Consider the following 18,472-nt stretch of genomic DNA (forward strand, 5'->3'; position numbering starts at 1 on the left):
TTTTATTAAAATATTTATAGTAAAAATTATTTAACATTATTATCCTTTCATGATTGATGATGAGATGTTTATTACCCATTTAATGAAGTTAATGTACTTCAGATCTAAACAAAGCATTTTTTTAGACTGAATTCTGCATATTTTGTCTGACATCTTAGAAATGGGTGGTCTTACAGGTCTGGGACATATTTTATTAAATTTTTCAGTTAATTCTACATAAAATCCAATAGATTTAATTACTGTCTTTAAACCATTAAAACATCAGTTTTGCTATATTTCTGTCCTTTCCTAAAATAGAGTGAAATCTTTCGCTAACTGTAGCTTGCTAACAAAGCGTTTCCGGGTATTATATGAACTTTTTTCTCTATTTTGACGAGCAGAAACCAACTAAGAAATTTGTCAGGTTACTCATGGGACACCCTGTATATATGATGTGCTGTAAATACTACTATTTTAGGTTATTTTGCCTTTAAAATTATGTCTGTATTATAGTACCTCTAGATTCTTAATATTACAATTAATTATAACGTCCACACATACTATGCTACAATTAATGTGTTTGGACATTCGAAAGAATCTTTTTTTACTAAACAAAATATTAAATTTATCCATTTAGAAAATTAAATAACTGTAAATAGAAGTTGTACTCATGCTTGCCTTATATTGTTCAGAGGTGAATGTGGAGGGAGAGTGCTCTTCTCGCTCGCCAATTCCCAACAACAGAAATGTTCAAACAGGTTCAGGCCCTCGACCAATTCCACTCGATCAGCTTAAGTGCAATATTTTGAAAGGTATTGTTGGTCAAAGTTGATTAAACATCCTGGTTCAAGCATAGTCAATAGTTACTCATGTTAGTTAAGCTTACCATCACAGGAAGTAAGTTGATCTTGAGTAGTTGGTTAAAGAACTATGTTTGTAAGGATCAATAGGTCTTATTTTCTCTTATTGAATGGGTTAAGTGAAATCCTTTCTTACCTCAGTTTTGGGCCAAATTAGATTTGGCTACATACACCTGACTGCTGATTGATCATGTTACCACTCTCATTATATTTTTAAATGTTGATAAAAGGTAATATTAATAATGTGTTATGATTTTCATAGTAACACTTCCATCTTTGGCCATCACTAGAAATTCACAAGTTTAATGGCTTTGATCGTTTTATTGCTTATGATTGAAAGTCCAAAACGCTTTTTTCTACACAAATTTACTTGTTGCTAATTTGCTTTTGTTCACAATTGCTTTTGTGTTTTTGTTGTATGTAATGACATTAAAATACTTTCTATGTTGCTTTTTGAACTATACAATTGTATTAAATATATATATAAGAAGTTTTCTTTATATAACTAAAATTTATTAATAAAAGATTAAACCATTTTAGGACAATTTTTTTTTTATCGGTCATGCCAAATTCCTAAAACATACATACAGCCCTTTTTTGCGTTGGGCAGTCCAAAACCAGATATTTCCATTGAAAACATGAATTCAATTTTTTGAACCATTACATACGTACACGTAAATTTATTATGGATGGGAAAGTAAAATTTTTACTAAATATTTTAATCAAGTTCAAAATTTACCATGTGGATGTTTATTGGTTTATTATTTGTGTTATCTAATTAAATAAATGGTAAAATAAAAATAGGGAAAGAGTGACCATTTTAACTTAACTGTTGAACTGTAAGTTAACAGTTCTATATAGTCAAGGCCACTGTTGATACAATGCTTGCTGCATTTTTTAATAATAAATAAGTTATTTTCATACTTCATTATGTTGCATATTATTTCTTTACCAAGAACTGTAATTTCACATTATTTTGTACCAAACATTTTCTGTAAATGTTGTGTGCTACTTATCATGGTTGGAATAAAATGTAAGTGAACTTAACTTTGAAGTTTAGCCCTGTAAGATGAATAATATACATTCTTTTAAATGAAAAACTTTTATTCATAAAAGCTTAACAAGAATTGTAGACAAAAATGTAACCATCAAAAAACAAAAGTAAATATAAATGAAACACCACAAATAATTCCTACATTTTTTTATGTTCCAGTTCTCACTTTATAAAATCTTCGTAACAGTATTTATAACTTGCGTCAATTTCAGCCTTGCTGTAAAGAAATATCTTCAGTAAAGAGATGTTAAAGTTAAACTATTTGTGTTCAACAATTATTGTTAATCATCTCTTGATATAAAGTGGTTCTCCACTGCAAGACTGTGTGTGAAATATCAAAATAGTTAGCAATATTTTAACAGGGTAGGATGTGAACCAGGATACTATAAATGATGGCCATGGTATCGGCCACGTGAACCTTAAGAACTAAGGTCACAATATATTATCAAAATAGTGTCATTTGTACGGTTCACTTAGGATAAACTTTAATCTTTACACTATCTTTGATAATTTGTAATTTTCTAAAAGACTGCTTGTATAACTTATTCTAATCAGTTATTTAATTGTTTTTAATTTTTAAATTAAATTTAAAGTTTGACTTTTGTGTAACATAGGTGTTTCTATTTAAAATAGAATAACAGTAGTATCATGAAGATGAAGTATTAAAGTATAAAACACAACAACAATATTACTTTTATCCACAGTTATAAAGATTGCAATGGCACAAAAATAAGGCTTCAGAAATGAAAATCTCGATAATAAAAATTTGAAATTGCAAACATATCATAATTTAACCATACATATTGGCTCAGTAAGTAATCACGGATTTTATCTAAAATTTAAAATTCATAACGTAAAATGTGTTGAAATTTATTAAAGTAGCATTTAATACTAATTTACAAAAGCCTGTGCTAAAATAATAACTACTTGCTGGAAAACCCACCCAGAACATGTCTTGTTGCAAATCATATCACAAAGCTTACAGAACATCTCTATGAGGCATGCATCTGTCTGTACATGTGTATACTACATTAAATAAAATATTTGTTGACTACTGTTCAAAAGACTTCTTACAACTATTTGCCAATGGAGAAATAGAATTACAAGATTTGTGTCAGATCTTTTCCATGTTTAAGTTTTAATGTTACAATATGTCAAAAGTTAATGGACACTTAGAAAAGTATGGAAACATTTTAATCTATAAATGTATGTTAAATATAAATCTGTTATACACATAAAAAATACTGTATCATGTGTTATTTTTTATACTTATTGCTTAGAAAAATGTAAATATTTATTTATTTGTGAAGTTGCCTGACGATAGAATCCTTGATTCTGGAAGGCCTTGCAAAATCAAATTAATTATTGGAATATGTGTTGTAATTCACTAGTGGTATTAAACTGTAACATCATTTATTGTTGCAGCTAAAGTAGAAGAAGAATTAAGAAAGTCACCTCTTCCTATTTCTGTGGACACATTCGAAAGGAACAAGATGTCCAACGTTACAGATTCTGTTATTTTGGACGGGTAAGCAGCTTTTACTTTTACCTTATATTTAATAACATCATTAACATATCTATACTTTTATAAACATGCAAATTTGCATTTTATTTCATGGTCAGATTTACAAAAACAGATTTTAACCTATGTAAAACACTGAGTAGAGAATAAATATATACAGAATTATGTATAGAGTTAGTTTTTTAGTTCTTATAAATGCCAAACTTTAACTGTCACAAAGTGTTTAATCAATGTAGATTTCGATTATCTATTTTACTTTAGACATATCCCTGCATTTTCTTAACCTAGTTAAAAAAATACTTACAAGTAAAAAACAGTCTTTTCAAATAGAGATGGTCTGCATTTATCGATCTTAATGATATCCCAAGTTATTACTAAGAGTAAATTAAATTAAAATCACATTTAATGGTGATAGATGATTTAATTCAACAAAATTTACAGATATTATTTTTTATCAATGTCTGAAATGTAATGCAAATGTTCCATCGCTTTGGAAGTGCATGGATTACATGTGCTAAAAAAATGTATATTGACAAATCAAAACAGTATTGGCCAAATATTATTATTTTAAACGTTGTCTATTTGAGGTATTGTGCAAACATTCCATTGCTTTCGAAATGCGTGGATACTGCTGTTTTCATTCACTTCTTCATTGCCTGTGAAATATTTTCTTCCCCGTTATTTCTTCCAGCGGTCCGAACACAATATGAGAGTCACTAGTGCCAAGGTCTGAGAATAAGATTTTATGTCTCAGAAAGTTTGAATTGAGAGACAAACTGTATGTGATCAGGTATTGTCATACTTTAAAAACTCACCTAAATTCAGAAATCACTGTTATCTACTTCTATTGCAGGCTAAAGTGATTTTTGGGAGAATTTGAATTGCTGGTAACTATCACTTCTCAGTCCATGTAATGTTCAAAAAATGCTCTGTTTGCATCACATCATTACTTTTACTGATTGTTGAGTGCAACGACTTGCCTTACATGCTTTTTTTGTTTCTGATTGGTTGTACAGTATTCCCACCTGACTGTGAAAACCATAAATTTCGTTTATCATGAAAAAACCTTAAATGTGCTGTGAATTTAATGTACAAACTGTGAAAATCTCTACATCTTGCGAGTACATGAATCAACATGAGTCATCGCCGTGACTCTGTTGTAAGGCCTGGTTCACACATGAGCGAGAATCACACAAGCCTAATCGCGATGACTCGTTGCAGTCGGTCTTGGCACAATTTACTAGTGTACCAAATTAAATGGAGCGGTTTACTCGAGTGAGCGCGAGTTGGCCGACCACTGCTTGCAGGAGTGACAATTGTAAACAACCGTCACTACTATTAGTTCGCAGACAATATCAGCGTTTCGCAGTCCCAGACACATAGTAGTGTTTGGGGGAGGTGTCGCAGCAATCGCTGAACCTCGTGGGCGTCCCAATCTTTATTGAAATACGAATCTCAGTATTTCCATGTACCAGTATTTCCATGGTACATTAAACAGTAGAAATAAAACCATAAAATACTCCATGGTGGGTAATATAATACATAACGAGGTAGCTGCCTGCCTGCTCTGTGTGACTCACTAAGGTGCTAACACTCATTACAGAGGACCAAGGGAGTGCTGACATCTAGTTGAAAACACCAGAACTACATCTGCGACGCATGGTTTCCATTGAAATGCTTCTTGCTCAATATTATGGCTGATAATATAATAAAACAGGAACGATGCGTATTTTTACTCATGTGTAATATTACATCAGTAGTACAGTTATACGCAATGCAATCACTATAAACGTAATATTATGTCAAAAACCGTGGAGAGTTTAACAAAAATAAAACGCCTACACTTTAATTGCTTTTAATGTGTGCAATGTACATTTCAGATTTAGTGAATCCATCATCAGTGCATTAGTAGATTAACCCATTGCGGATCGTATTGTTTTGGCGCGCGGGCACGAATTAATTTACGGTCAGCGGCCGCACGAACAGCAATGGTGCGCCACAGTATCGCTCGCTATCGTATACTAGAATATTCAGCTGTGAAGGTATTCATTCAGATGGAATAACGACCTGCTGGTGTATCCGTGATGTAGGAACGATAACACGCGAGCAAGGTTCCGGGGTGGCAGGGATGATGTCTGAATCATAGTCTAAATAAAGCGGCTCGGGCGAAGCGATTACAACATCCGCGCCATTGTCTAGACTAAACCCGCCAATATGTACGTCTGCGTCGTTTAGTTGTGTCACTAACCTCAAAAGTATTATAATAACAACTTAGGAAAACACCCAATTAGAAGCGCTAAAAAGCACAGAGTAAACTCATATGAATGATTTTTCAATTTCAACATACAACTGCGATCTGTAGGATATTTATAAAACTTTTGAAAACTCTAAACGTAGACCGTTGTTAAACACTCTTAGTAGACAAGTGAAGACGATCGCCCGATCTATCAGACATTAAAAGAACTATTTGGAGGGAAATTTAAAAGCAAACTGCTTTTGCGACCTGAGCTCGTCATCGTGCCGTTAGGCCCGGCCGCCGCGTGACGAGCCCAGCTCGTCAGTGATCCGCAATGGGTTAAGTTCAATAAAAGTGTTTTATTTTTTTAAATTCTATTATACACTTTTGGAGGTTACACTACTAGCATAAAGAATAAATATTTTTAATTGACTATGAGGAAACAAAATTTAATTTATAGTTAACTTTATGTGCTTTGTTATCTGTTTGATACTATTTGGCTTTATCTTTCAAAATTTCAGTCCAATATCTGAATTTTTGCAGGATTTATACATTTAAAAACACAATGTTTGTTGTCAGTAGCTGATTAGGAGTAAAATTATATCTTTTTCATATCCGGGTGTATTTTAATTGTAGGTTATATTTAGATACAGTGGTTAATAAATAACACATAGATAGCATATTTGATCAAATAATGTTATTTTATTGTTTTTTTAAATGTCAATTATCTAAACGTCCAATGGATCAGATGTTGATCTCCAAAGAGTTAATGTTGAATTCATGTTCTTATAAAACATGACAGAAAAACAATTTTAATCTCTGATTTAATTATGTTGTGTTAGTATTACCTTCCTTACAGAGAAATAATTGTTCTTTTTTATTTACAGGGAAGTTGCACATTTGAGTAAGAAAAATCACCTATTCGGGAAAGAACAAGCTACATTTGTTTCAGTTGTAAGTGTTGATTGTTACTTTCAACTCATAATATAGTATTCTGTATCTAGGTTTAGCTACCTGAGTATTCCTGAACAAAATTTTATTTTTATTTGCATACTAAATATATTACATTCCTTAGTTGAATTATATTCTTTCACTCATTTTCTGGTAGTTCACTTTCTATATCACTTTTTAATTACTACCCAGATTAAACATGTAAGTCGGATTTGTTAATATTATTATTATAAGGCTTGACTTTGTTAATCGCACATTGTGTGTTTAAAAACAATAAATTATTCTGATTCTAAATCCAGGTATCTAAAAGCTTGTAGACCACTAGCAAAATTTTGAAAATGAACTTTGTAAATTGTGTTAAATACTATTAGGATGAAATGAAACTAAACAAGCCAAATTAAAAAATTAAAACTATAATAACTTTCTAATAAGCTAATTAAATAATGTATCAATTAGGAGTAATCAATCTGAAGTTGTTGAGTTTTTACAGGATGTTTCAGAAATGTTGTATTCATTGAAAATGTCAATATTAATCCTATAAATCTCTTAGTTTGAAAATAAATAGTCTTCAGGAAAAGTTTAAAAGAGTTTTTTTGATGACTTAATATTTGTGGTGTGTTGAGCCTAATATATCCACTGAATCTTTAAAAAAAATTAAATTTGTGAATTAATTTAAAAGATTTAGCAGTCGAATCTGCCAAGGTTGACCATGTCACTAATTAATTAGTAACTAGTTATTGGGCAGAATTCTGATTTATGTCCTACCACTGCCACTTGTATAAAAGCTTGTCTATCAATGACATTGAGATCGCTTGTCAGCAAAAACAGCATTGTAAACAAAACTCATGCATCCCTTCAAAAGATTAGTCAAGACTGACTGTCACATTACTCCCACATGTTACATAAAACACTTACAACATTGGATACGTACCACACTCTACTAACCAGATAACTCATAATTCAATTCAATACGAGCCTCTGTACTTATATAGTACATAAATATTTATACATTCCATGTAATTCACATTATTTGTGACCTGAACTGAAATAATATTTTGCCATAAATGTACAGAGTGTTTATATTAATTGTCCCAATGTTGGTATTTCAAAACCACTAAATTTACAGGATAATTAATGTGGGTAATGGCACCCAACTTAAAATGTCTTATGGAGTACACTATATTTTCTTGCAATTTTGGATATAAAATTACATTTTTATTTTTTGCTGTTTAATTTTTAACTTACTCATTTTCAGTTTGCAATCTACTAAATTTATTTTAATTACACGTTTTGACATATTTCACTACCGTTGTGGGAGTAATAGTAAACGTATTGCAAAAAGTTAATGATATTATTGTTAAATGGATTAATTATTAGTATTGTATCCAGGTTAAGTAATAAAACCTTAGTCTAAGAAATTAAAGAATTGCCAACATGAGTATATAGTGATCATCCTAAGCAACAAGCCAGGTCTTATTGGAATAGCTTTATATTTATTGAACTATTGTAGATAAAGGAACAAAACTGTACATGTCAATACTATACTGTAGATATCTACTTCAACAGCAAGAGGATTAATTAAATTTATAAACTCAAAATAATTGTAACATTTTTTATAAACTCATAGAACATTTCAAAACTAAATTAAAAAAAAAACATAATTAACAGTTTTTAGTTTAATAACAAGAAACAATAACATTAATGACTTTGGGTTTTGTTTATAGTATGATAGTGTTAATAGTTTTTATAGTGATAATTTACTTTAAAAGTCACTCAAGTATAAATTTGATTTTTTAATGGTTTTGGAATTATTTTTCACTCCCTTGTAGTCTTATGATTAATTGAAGTCACTCATACATACATTTTTATTTGTACATATAGAACTTTATATACATACATATAATAATTGTGCTTCCATCATACTACTTATCATGTCTTCTTGTTCCCAGTGTGTTTTTATATTGTGCTGTGTAGTTTATACCCTTGCTTAGACACCTTCTGTAGCTTTGTGTGTGTGTGTTTGTGTGGTTTTTAGGGAGGAGACAAACTAACCTTGTCACTTAGTGGGGCAGACGTGGATAAAACCGAAGTGTTGGAAGAAAATACTGGGAAGGATGGCCGGTCTCCGACCCCCGTGACAGTGACTCACTTCTCGTGGGGTGAGGCAGGCAAGCTAGAACAGCGAGTCATCTCCCCTTCCGCTCGCTCCCCCACTCCCTTCATGTCACTCTCCGTAGCTCCAGTTGAAACCTTGGTCTCTACCAACCCGTTTGTTACCACAGAGACCAAGTGCACCACTAATCCATTTCTGGCTTATCCGAATTCCAATCCCTTTGTCGACATGAGTTCTGAGGAGGTGAAGAGTTCTGATGTTACCAATGAGGCCGACAATAATGTGGAACTTATTACAAATGGCATTACAAAAGTCCCCTCCTCCCCAGTTGATCCGTGTCCTGTCATTATACCAGCAAGTTCAACTCCCCAGACAGAGAAAGTACTTGAACCAGTGATCAGGGTGAGTTAACAATTTTACAAAATATACTATACTAGATTCCTATTTTTTTATTTTTTTATTACTACATAGCTTATGCTAAAAGTTAAATATGTAAATAATTGTATATGTATAATATCTATGTGCTATAAAAGGTTTCTGCATACCAAAAGCCAAAAGTTAAATATATACAAGGTGTGAATAAAAAGAAACCAGACTCGGGCTGAAAAAGTGTTACTTACAGATATTTACAATTTTATATTATCACCTACGATCTTCCTCAGTCTCTACACCACTTCATGCGAATTTTCCACTAGCAGTGCTGCAGGTAATTTTCTGTAATTCCATTTGTGACTTGTGTTGCTTTTTCTTATACTGCTTCAACAATCTCAAACCTTGTTCCTTTTAAAGCTGATTTGACTTTAGGATTATAGAAATTCACAGTTGGATGACTAGTATGGATCGTCTTAAACAGGGATGTTGTGTGTTTGGATACATGAACACATTGAAATAATGAATGGATTATAATTGGGGCTGTAGGCAGAATGATGCAGAAGGCTGACAAAACTTGAGTAATGGGCGGAAAGGGAGTCACGAAATAAACCATACTATGTTTAGCCTTATTTCACTTGTTCTGTGGCTATAACAGTACTAATCCAGTTTTTTCTAGCCACTTCTCATGGACTCATTTTTAGCTACTCTTCATGTTAGCCTGAGGAAATTTGTGATATATATATATATATATATATATATATATATATATATATCATTAGTTAGTTTGCTTATTTTAACACATATGTGACAGATACGGCCAATATACAAAATAATTGAATCGGAAAAAGTAAGCGCTCTGTGGTGTAATGGTAGCACATTCACCCGGCAAGTGAGAGATCCGGGTTCAACTCCCGGCGGAGCAAGTACTTTTTGCGATTCAATGTTTATTGAAATTAAATAAGGCTATTGCCATTTATACAATTTAATGTAAATAAAAGTCGTTTGACAGGTATTTGGTCTTCCGATCATTAGTTAGTTTGCTTATTTAAACACATATGTGACAGATACGGCCAATATGTGTGATAATTGAATCGGAAAAAGTAAGCGCTCTGTGGTGTAATGGTAGCACATTCACCCGGCAAGTGAGAGATCCGGGTTCAACTCCCGACGGAGCAAGAACTTTTTGCGATTCAATGTTTATTGAAATTAAATAAGGCTATTGCCATGTATACAATTTAATGTATATATATATATATATATATATATATATATATATATATATTTGAATTAGCTAAGAATATTCTTAATATTTTGGATTCATTTCATGAAAAAGAAGCAATTGAATAACAGGTGTTTTACAAATCAGGCTTCCTTGATTTCTTTGGGAAACAATGTCAATGTGGATGTTTTATCTATACAACTCCATTTTCACCACTTTAGATTTTGTATGACAACAGTTTTCAATGCCCTTTAGGAACACAATTTTAAGTTGTTATTTAATTTAAAAATCAACCACTCCTCTCCAAAATGGGGGAATAAATAGAAGTAACCCAAGATATCAAATAAATTATATCTATGCATCGTATCTACAGAGAGCCAGTAACCTCTTGCTAAGGCATTGGATAGCGCAGGTTCAAATCCTGCCTGTGACCGTTGAATCACTTTTAAAGAGTTTCATTGAACTTGTACTGTACCAACTCTCCTCCTAGTTCTGTCTGATAAGAACCTAGCCCAAGCCAGTGACCCATTTATGGGCAGAACAAGGCGAAAAACAGTTTGGCTTTTCCTTTTATTAAAAAAAAGAGGCACACAGAGGTCCAAGAGCTGTTGACTGCCATTTTTACACCTTCACAATATTGCAACAGGTTTGTAACAAGTCTGAGCTATTGTCATCTGCTTATTAAATTATAATTTATGGTTGTGTGTACAATTATTACATGTACAAGGTTTAAAAAGAAGCTAAAAAATGTAATTTTGCATCTACTGACATCATTGGCTTTTAATGCTGATCCAAATGCTTAATATTGTGCTTAGAAGTGTTGCAGTTTTTGACCACTGTAAGTTCAATAACAGCTGTGTTTTTATTTTATTCTTTCGATGATTAGTGATATTTTACCTTCATCTCACTTTTCATGTTCTGTGTACAATTACTCTGTATCGTATGGAAATTTTGGAGTTTTCTTAACCTATATTTGACTTACAAAACCATTTTGATCTTGGAAGTTGACTACCAATACTGACTACTCAGTCAGAAAAGTAATGTTTACTTTGCTTCTCAGGACAATAAAGCAGTTCCCACTCTGAATCAGCTGTCGCCGTGGCTGGTGGCCTCGGAGCCCTCCACTCCTCCAATGATGAGCAAGTCCAAGCAGGAAGTGATCACTCGCAAGACCGTTATTACCACTCAGCTCTGATCAGTGCCTTTCTTTACTTATTCTTTCATACTTATTACTCTCTTCATATCAATACATTTCTGTATTTCTTTATTCACATTAAATTAATTTAGAATATAAACTATTAATCTTATTAAGAGTACAATAAATATATTGATTCAGTCATTCATTTAAGTTTACAGACTATTTAAATTTATCAAAATAATTTTATAATATTACTGACTTATGGATGTAATTTTATTTATTTTAATAAATATTTATGTCTGTCAGAAAGATTTCTAAGGTGTGGTTTTCTGTATTAATTTTATAACATGTATATTTCTTGGCCAATTTTGAACTTTGTAAATATATTTTCAGGCTAGTGACATAACTGTAAAATCAAATTATTCCCTGAGAATATAAGGGCTTGGTTATGAAACAAATTATATTTATTATTATTTAATAGTGTTTAAGTGTTTTACTGTTGCTATGGCTGTACAGAATGTTTGGGTGCAGATGTCACCCACACTGCTTGGTGGCTAGGGATGGGGTTGGAGTACCATTAACAAGTTTACATTAGCGATAGTTTCCTACATATTCTTGTTATGTACAACTTATTAGTATTATAAAGCATTTTATATTGTGTTTTCTCATATTATGTTTTTCTTCAATAAGTTTAAAGCTTTAGTTATGTTTTGACCTTGTTAATTAGTTGACAGCTAAGACTATGCATGGTCTTCCTATTTTACTTACTAATGCATAGATTATTACAGTATTGTATTTGTTATTATAATGTGTGTGTTTGAGAGTGTGTACTTAATAGTAAATGAACATGACACTGCTTTTGTTTTGAAGAGCACTTTACTTAATGTTTTCAAATTACCAGAAACTTTTCAAGGATTATCGATGTAGAAAAGAGGAAGTGATTTTAAAGAACCACAGGAGACAATAAGTTGCTCAATTTTACTACTACTGCCAAGTACTCTAATAAACTTAGCTGATTTTATAATCTAGTAAGTTTGATATCTCAGACTTTAAAGTAACAATACATTTTTCCATTGATGTAACTAACTGTATTGTAATAATTAGTAAGCTATTGCTTTTTTTTATGTAAACAACAAACTGTAACTTCAAAGTGTTTTAAAAATCATTTGATCAATATTGCTTGATTATCAATAGTGCGTGTTAATTATTGTAAAGATGCGTAATAATGCATTATCTTAATATCTCAATACGGAATCAATAGTTCTCATAAATTTTACTATACATTTCAATGTTTATTAAAAACTTACAATATATTCTATTTCTATTTTATCAGTTGTTTCTAAAGATCATAATAATTATTATTGAATTAACTTGCCACAAATAAACCATAACACTTGCCATTTCATTATTTATTGTAACATCAAAGTGGTCCATACTATGAAGTTATAAAATAATAATTGTTCCGATTGCTAAAGGATAACAGGTTTTCATATGTGTGTCATCGTTATATACTATTGTAATGTATTTTAATTAATTATAATTTTTATATATGTTAAACTTATGCCTTAAGCTTTTTTGATTCCCGAATAAGAGGATGAGTTCCATCATCAAAATGTAATGTTATGTTTTTGTAGTGTATAACAATGGCAGATATCTTAAATCATCTATTGTCAAAATAATAAACTCTTATCAATCATAGATAAAATTATAAATAATTACTGATACCGTTACAAAATCATTATTAAGACATTTTATTAGTTCTAAGCTCGAACAATAAAGAAAATATTTGGGTCTTTCTTTAGTTTAATCAAATTAAAATATTTTTTTTTACTTGTAATTACTTTTTACTATTCTGATTATAAATAAATAGTTTTCCTAATATAAGTGACCTTATACATATTACTGTGCCCATATACTTAGTATGTGTTGATGCATTGTAGTTTTAACTATTGAAACCTAGGTGTTACTTCTTCAAATATTTGAAAGATTTAAATGTTATAGCAATAATAACTTTAATATTAATATTGGTTTGGAGTTGTCATAGATTATAGGTTTTATGCAGTAACTTTTTTTCTTGAGTCTTATTTTCTTTCAAATATTGAATAGTTTAGAATAATATTGGAATAACATATTTCATGAATTAATATTTTTTTAGTTTGTAAACATGAAACCAATCAAGCATACTAAAACTGTTTTGCCATTAGTTAAAAGTCCTAAATTGTAATTATTATCTGAATTAATACTTGAATTTATAAAATAAAAAGAGTTCAGACTTGATGATATAAATTTGTAATGTTATTTTTCAAATTTGTACTTTAAAAATGTAGTGTGATTTTAAGTTTGACAAACAAAACAAATTAAAGTCAATTATGTTTTGTACGGTAACCAATGTTTTTCAAAGTAAAACTTTTTAAATAATCTTAGTGCCTTTTAGATAGTGCCATTACTATGAAATTATTAGAAAACTGTATTAAGCAGAATAATAACCATGAGTATTATAAAAGACAGATCTTTTGTAAAAGACAAATGCATTTTATAGTTAAGAATAATAAGACAACAATTTAGTTAAAAAGAAAACAGTGTATCAATGTACTAGGTTTTATATATTTTTACATTATTAGTAATTACATCTTAGAATATAATAGACTTCTTCTTTCACACATTCTACTTAAAAATGCAAATGCGCTACTTATATGTTTATATAAATCTTTTAATTATCTTAATTTACAACAAAATATTTACTTTTTAACAAATTCACTCCCAGAGCTTCCACATGCTGGGTCTTCCGAGGAGCCCAAGACTAGACATTGTGCCTCTTGGGAGCCGAAGTGTTAACATCATATACTATTGTTAGTGTATATCAATAGTTAAACATTTACTCATTTATTACACAATTTGAGTAAAAGGAATATAATATAATTCGTTAAGTGCAACTTCTCAATAAAAATGTATTCCGTATCAAAGCTTAGCTTTATTGTAATGAGATAATGGTTTTAGACTATACTAAAAACCAAAACTAAATGGTATGGTCTATACTATCTCCAAACAAATTACATTATCTACTTTTTCAATAAATTATAATAGCAACCAAGATCAAACTGATTGAATTGTGTTAAACTTTAAATTATAAGTTGAAATTGTATTTAGTTAAGGTTTATAATTAAATACAAAATAAAACATTGTCAACTCCTGATTATTTAGGAATAGATTATTAGTATTTGAAATCAATCACATTTGGTTTGTAAAATTAAGATTAGTAATGAAATTCATCCTGAGAAGTATTTGTATATGTGAGCTTTAAAGCTCAAACTGTTACATTACCAGAAACTAGACATTCTGTATCCCAAGCTGAACATAGTAGAAACAAATCAACCCAGTGTACAATGATGCCACAGCTGGATGCTATATTACTGTGAGGACGGTCCATCATCAAGAGGTGACAATACCTTTGTCCATCATCTATATCTGAAATTAGGAATCAAATGTGGATAGCAATTTATGAGGTTCGTTCTGAAAGCAAGTTGCTTTATCAATTACAAAATACACATTAATTTAATTTTGTTTTATACTTTTGAAAGAACAACTCCTAAACTGTTTGTCAACATACAGTATTTAACATTCACATCTAAGCACCTACCATATCTAGGTACAAGCTTTTAAACACCTATTAAATAAAAATCTGCCACCTGTGCATGTAACCAGTCTTGACGGTAACTTTAAACACTGCATCGTCCTTGAAACGCTTTATCTGAGCAATTTCTTTATGTTGGGGAACTCATTGAAATCACTAGGGCCAAATTGGATCTGTATAGTGGATAGTCCCAGCCAACATTTGGCTACATTTTGCAGATATTAAAGTTTCTCAGTCACAATTTTGTATACTAGAGTTCTTTATATATGCATTAAATGGTGTGAAAGATATGTGGTAATGAACCTTCGATTTTTCCCTCATCTTAAGTAGGATTCAACCAGGTCATCAGTAATGGACCTGATGACCAGGTTGAATAGGACTACAATAATTGTGGACTACACAGCAGTGGTGGTGGGTGGTATCCAAGATGGCTAGTGATGCCAGTTAAGTCCCATAAGCACTATGTAATCATCATACAGATTGTCACACGATTCTGAAATCTGTGTGATGATGGAATTGTGTGCAGGGGATTGTAGAGGTTTATCATTTTTACTGCCGCACTTCAGTTGATAAGATCATTATTTAACAGTACTGCTGGGCCAAGCTGACTGAAATAAATGTGTTACTTTCAAGTTGATCTATTGACTTGTTACTGCATAAAGGAACTGTACCGTCAGCATAAATAACAGGATAGCTATGGTGATGAGACAGGTCTGATATAAATAAAAGAAATAGTTCTAGGTCCATTACAGAGCCTTGGAGCACTCCTCTTTTTATTGGTAATAGAACCGATGTTTATTAATTAGTGTATTACGGTTTAATTATAATTTACAGTAATTATCCAGTAGGATAATTATTGAACCACAAAAATGAACCTGTTTTTAATTCCAGCAGTAATACTAGTACAATCTGCCTTTTTTGCCGTATATTGAGCAGTTTCTATTTTTTTTAAACGTTTTTCTAAAAATACTTTAGTTCATTGTTTTTATTTTTTTTCTTTTGAACTTTTTTTAATAAATTTTAGGTAAATTATTAAATTTTTAATATTACAAGGGATCCCCAGTAATTTAACAAGACATTTTGAAATATAAAGTCAAGTAAATTTAAAATAATCAAGTTTAGCTGTATACATTTGAAAGATACGTTTTTAGGTATATATTTACACACTAGCAATTCAAATTAAGGCACATCATACCAAAATACAAGTTTTCAATACCGTCTCTTAGAAATCTACCAACTATGATTCTAACTATTGGTTTATATCGGCATGCAGTAGTACCAAAATTTGTGGTAACTTAGGTTTCCACCACAATTTCACGCACTCTGTAAGTTAAGGAAAATGTTTTAAAAGTTTTGTAATCACTAAACAATGATTTTCACTAATATTTTTATTAATTTTCATTACCACTTTTCAGCCACAAGATTAGGCCACCGCTTCGGTCCTCATCAAGAACATTGGTACAGCAAATTTTTAAATAATTTATTTTACTTACCGTACACTCATTTTAATTTTCTGTACACATCATAAAGTTTGCATTAAATTTCAATATACCTTTTTTCTATCCTAACAGCCAACAAAAATTTCACAGAATGCACCTTAACTGAGTAAATTCATTCATTTATCTCGCAAGTGGTAAGACTAGTGTAGCACACATTTAAGTAAAGTAGGAAGAGCACAGTCTGCAAGCCTACCATAGCTGCATGAGTACTGATGGAACATTTTGGCATTTATTGTTCAAGCCCCACGCATTGCAGTAATAGGCCAAAATGTCTCTACATTGAAAATTAAACTCAAAATTAAGTGGAAACATTTTATCAGATTATATATCAGCTGTTTGATCAACTATTTTCTATGAACTCGATTTATGTCAAATTTCACCATTTGTATCCCTTAGCAATGGTTAATTTCTAATCAATATTTTGTCCAGTGTGAATGACTTGGGTCAACTGTGGGTTTTCTTTTTTATGGATATCTCCTTATTAACTGTGAATAATCAGGAATTGACTTGAAATAGATATAAGAATATTTGTTCACATTTTGTCTTTTGTTATTTATTTCTTTATTAAAATAATTGACTTATCTTTACAGTATTATAAATTTTGTTTCTCCTGTAATGAAGTATGGTATGTCATTTTTGTATAAGAAATGCAACAAGGTAATACTGCTGATTATTCCAGGTTTAATTTGAGTCCTAATGTTAATTTAGAACCATGACCTTGAAGGTTTAATAATTTTTTTGCTAGTTTTATTATTTGAATTAAGAAGTGATACAGCCTAACAATATCATCAAAATTAATGTCTTCGAGATTATTAGTTCTGTAGGACTTAGAAGATTTCTTCAAGAAATGTAAAATTTTTAAAGAAACGACATTGATTGACGAACCACCAATGATTACTTGCGTGTTAATGATTTGAAACAATTGTTACTTTATAACAATTTTATATATTATATATTACGCATAGTTACGGTTTCTTCTGTGATAAAAAGTTTCTTAACATATTAGTGTGACTGTTCAGAGCTTTGAAGACTCAATTTATAATAAGAAAGACAGATTTTGCCTACTTACTAATCTTGTGGAGAAAACTTTAGGAAGTGCAGAGCAAACGATTCAGTATTTATTGTCACAGTATTGCTGATCTGGCATATTATTGATACACTCATTTATGTAATAGAAGTAACAAGGAAATGGATCAGGGATAAAATGTTTTTTATATTAACAATAGTTAAAAAAAACTATATAGATTAAAATTAAAGTTATACATTGTCTTATTATATTTCGTTTTTATTGAATTTAAATAAATTAAATTACATAATTATTTGAACAAAGCTTTTATAGATCAACCTATTTAAATAGAGCTGCATTGTACCTGCTACTGAATATTTTATTGTTTTCAATTGGTTTTATTAATATGCTAAGTCTTCATACTAATTTATAAAAAGACTGTCAAAAACAGTTATTCTGTGATAAACAACATTCCAGCAAAGGAAAATTAGAAGTGCCATATAAACACTCTCCTTTGTATGCATTCACTGTATTACACTTCCAGCGAGTTCTTTAACATTCATTCTGCTTATTCCGTCCTTATTTATTGTATTGTTGCTATCAAATACATTCTGAAAATATATATTTTATTTCTTATTTGTGTACTTTTCTGTTCCCTATGACATAAACTGTACTAAGATTGATTAGTAAGTTCCATTTCCAGAATGTCTTTCCCATGTATCCTTTGAAAGCCAGGCCATAAATTCAGTTTTACTTCTAAGTTTTAAATCCAGTTTACTTTCCAAAAACTGGTGTAACTCATCTATAAATAGTTGTATCTTAACCCTTATAACTCATATGTTGGACAGCATTGCCATGACATCAGATTTCTTCCATTTGCAGCCAGGCTGCA

General features: G+C 30.7%; 1 protein-coding gene across 2 annotated transcripts in view; it reads left to right on the plus strand.

Moving 5' to 3' along the window:
- The window catches only part of LOC124362758 (band 4.1-like protein 5), a 62,144-nt gene extending 43,928 nt beyond the window's left edge, over positions 1 to 18,216 (plus strand). For both annotated transcript variants that reach the window (XM_046817520.1, XM_046817519.1), the window contains exons 13-17: positions 672 to 791; positions 3,319 to 3,421; positions 6,539 to 6,605; positions 8,638 to 9,117; positions 11,367 to 18,216. In XM_046817520.1, the coding sequence (XP_046673476.1) occupies positions 672 to 791; positions 3,319 to 3,421; positions 6,539 to 6,605; positions 8,638 to 9,117; positions 11,367 to 11,501 (905 nt within the window). In that variant the 3' untranslated portion in view covers positions 11,502 to 18,216. The remainder of the gene's footprint in view (positions 1 to 671; positions 792 to 3,318; positions 3,422 to 6,538; positions 6,606 to 8,637; positions 9,118 to 11,366) is intronic.
- The last annotated feature ends 256 nt before the right edge of the window (positions 18,217 to 18,472 follow it).

Source organism: Homalodisca vitripennis, chromosome 5 (genome assembly GCF_021130785.1).
Source record: "Homalodisca vitripennis isolate AUS2020 chromosome 5, UT_GWSS_2.1, whole genome shotgun sequence".
NCBI classification, from domain to species: Eukaryota; Metazoa; Arthropoda; class Insecta; order Hemiptera; family Cicadellidae; genus Homalodisca; species Homalodisca vitripennis.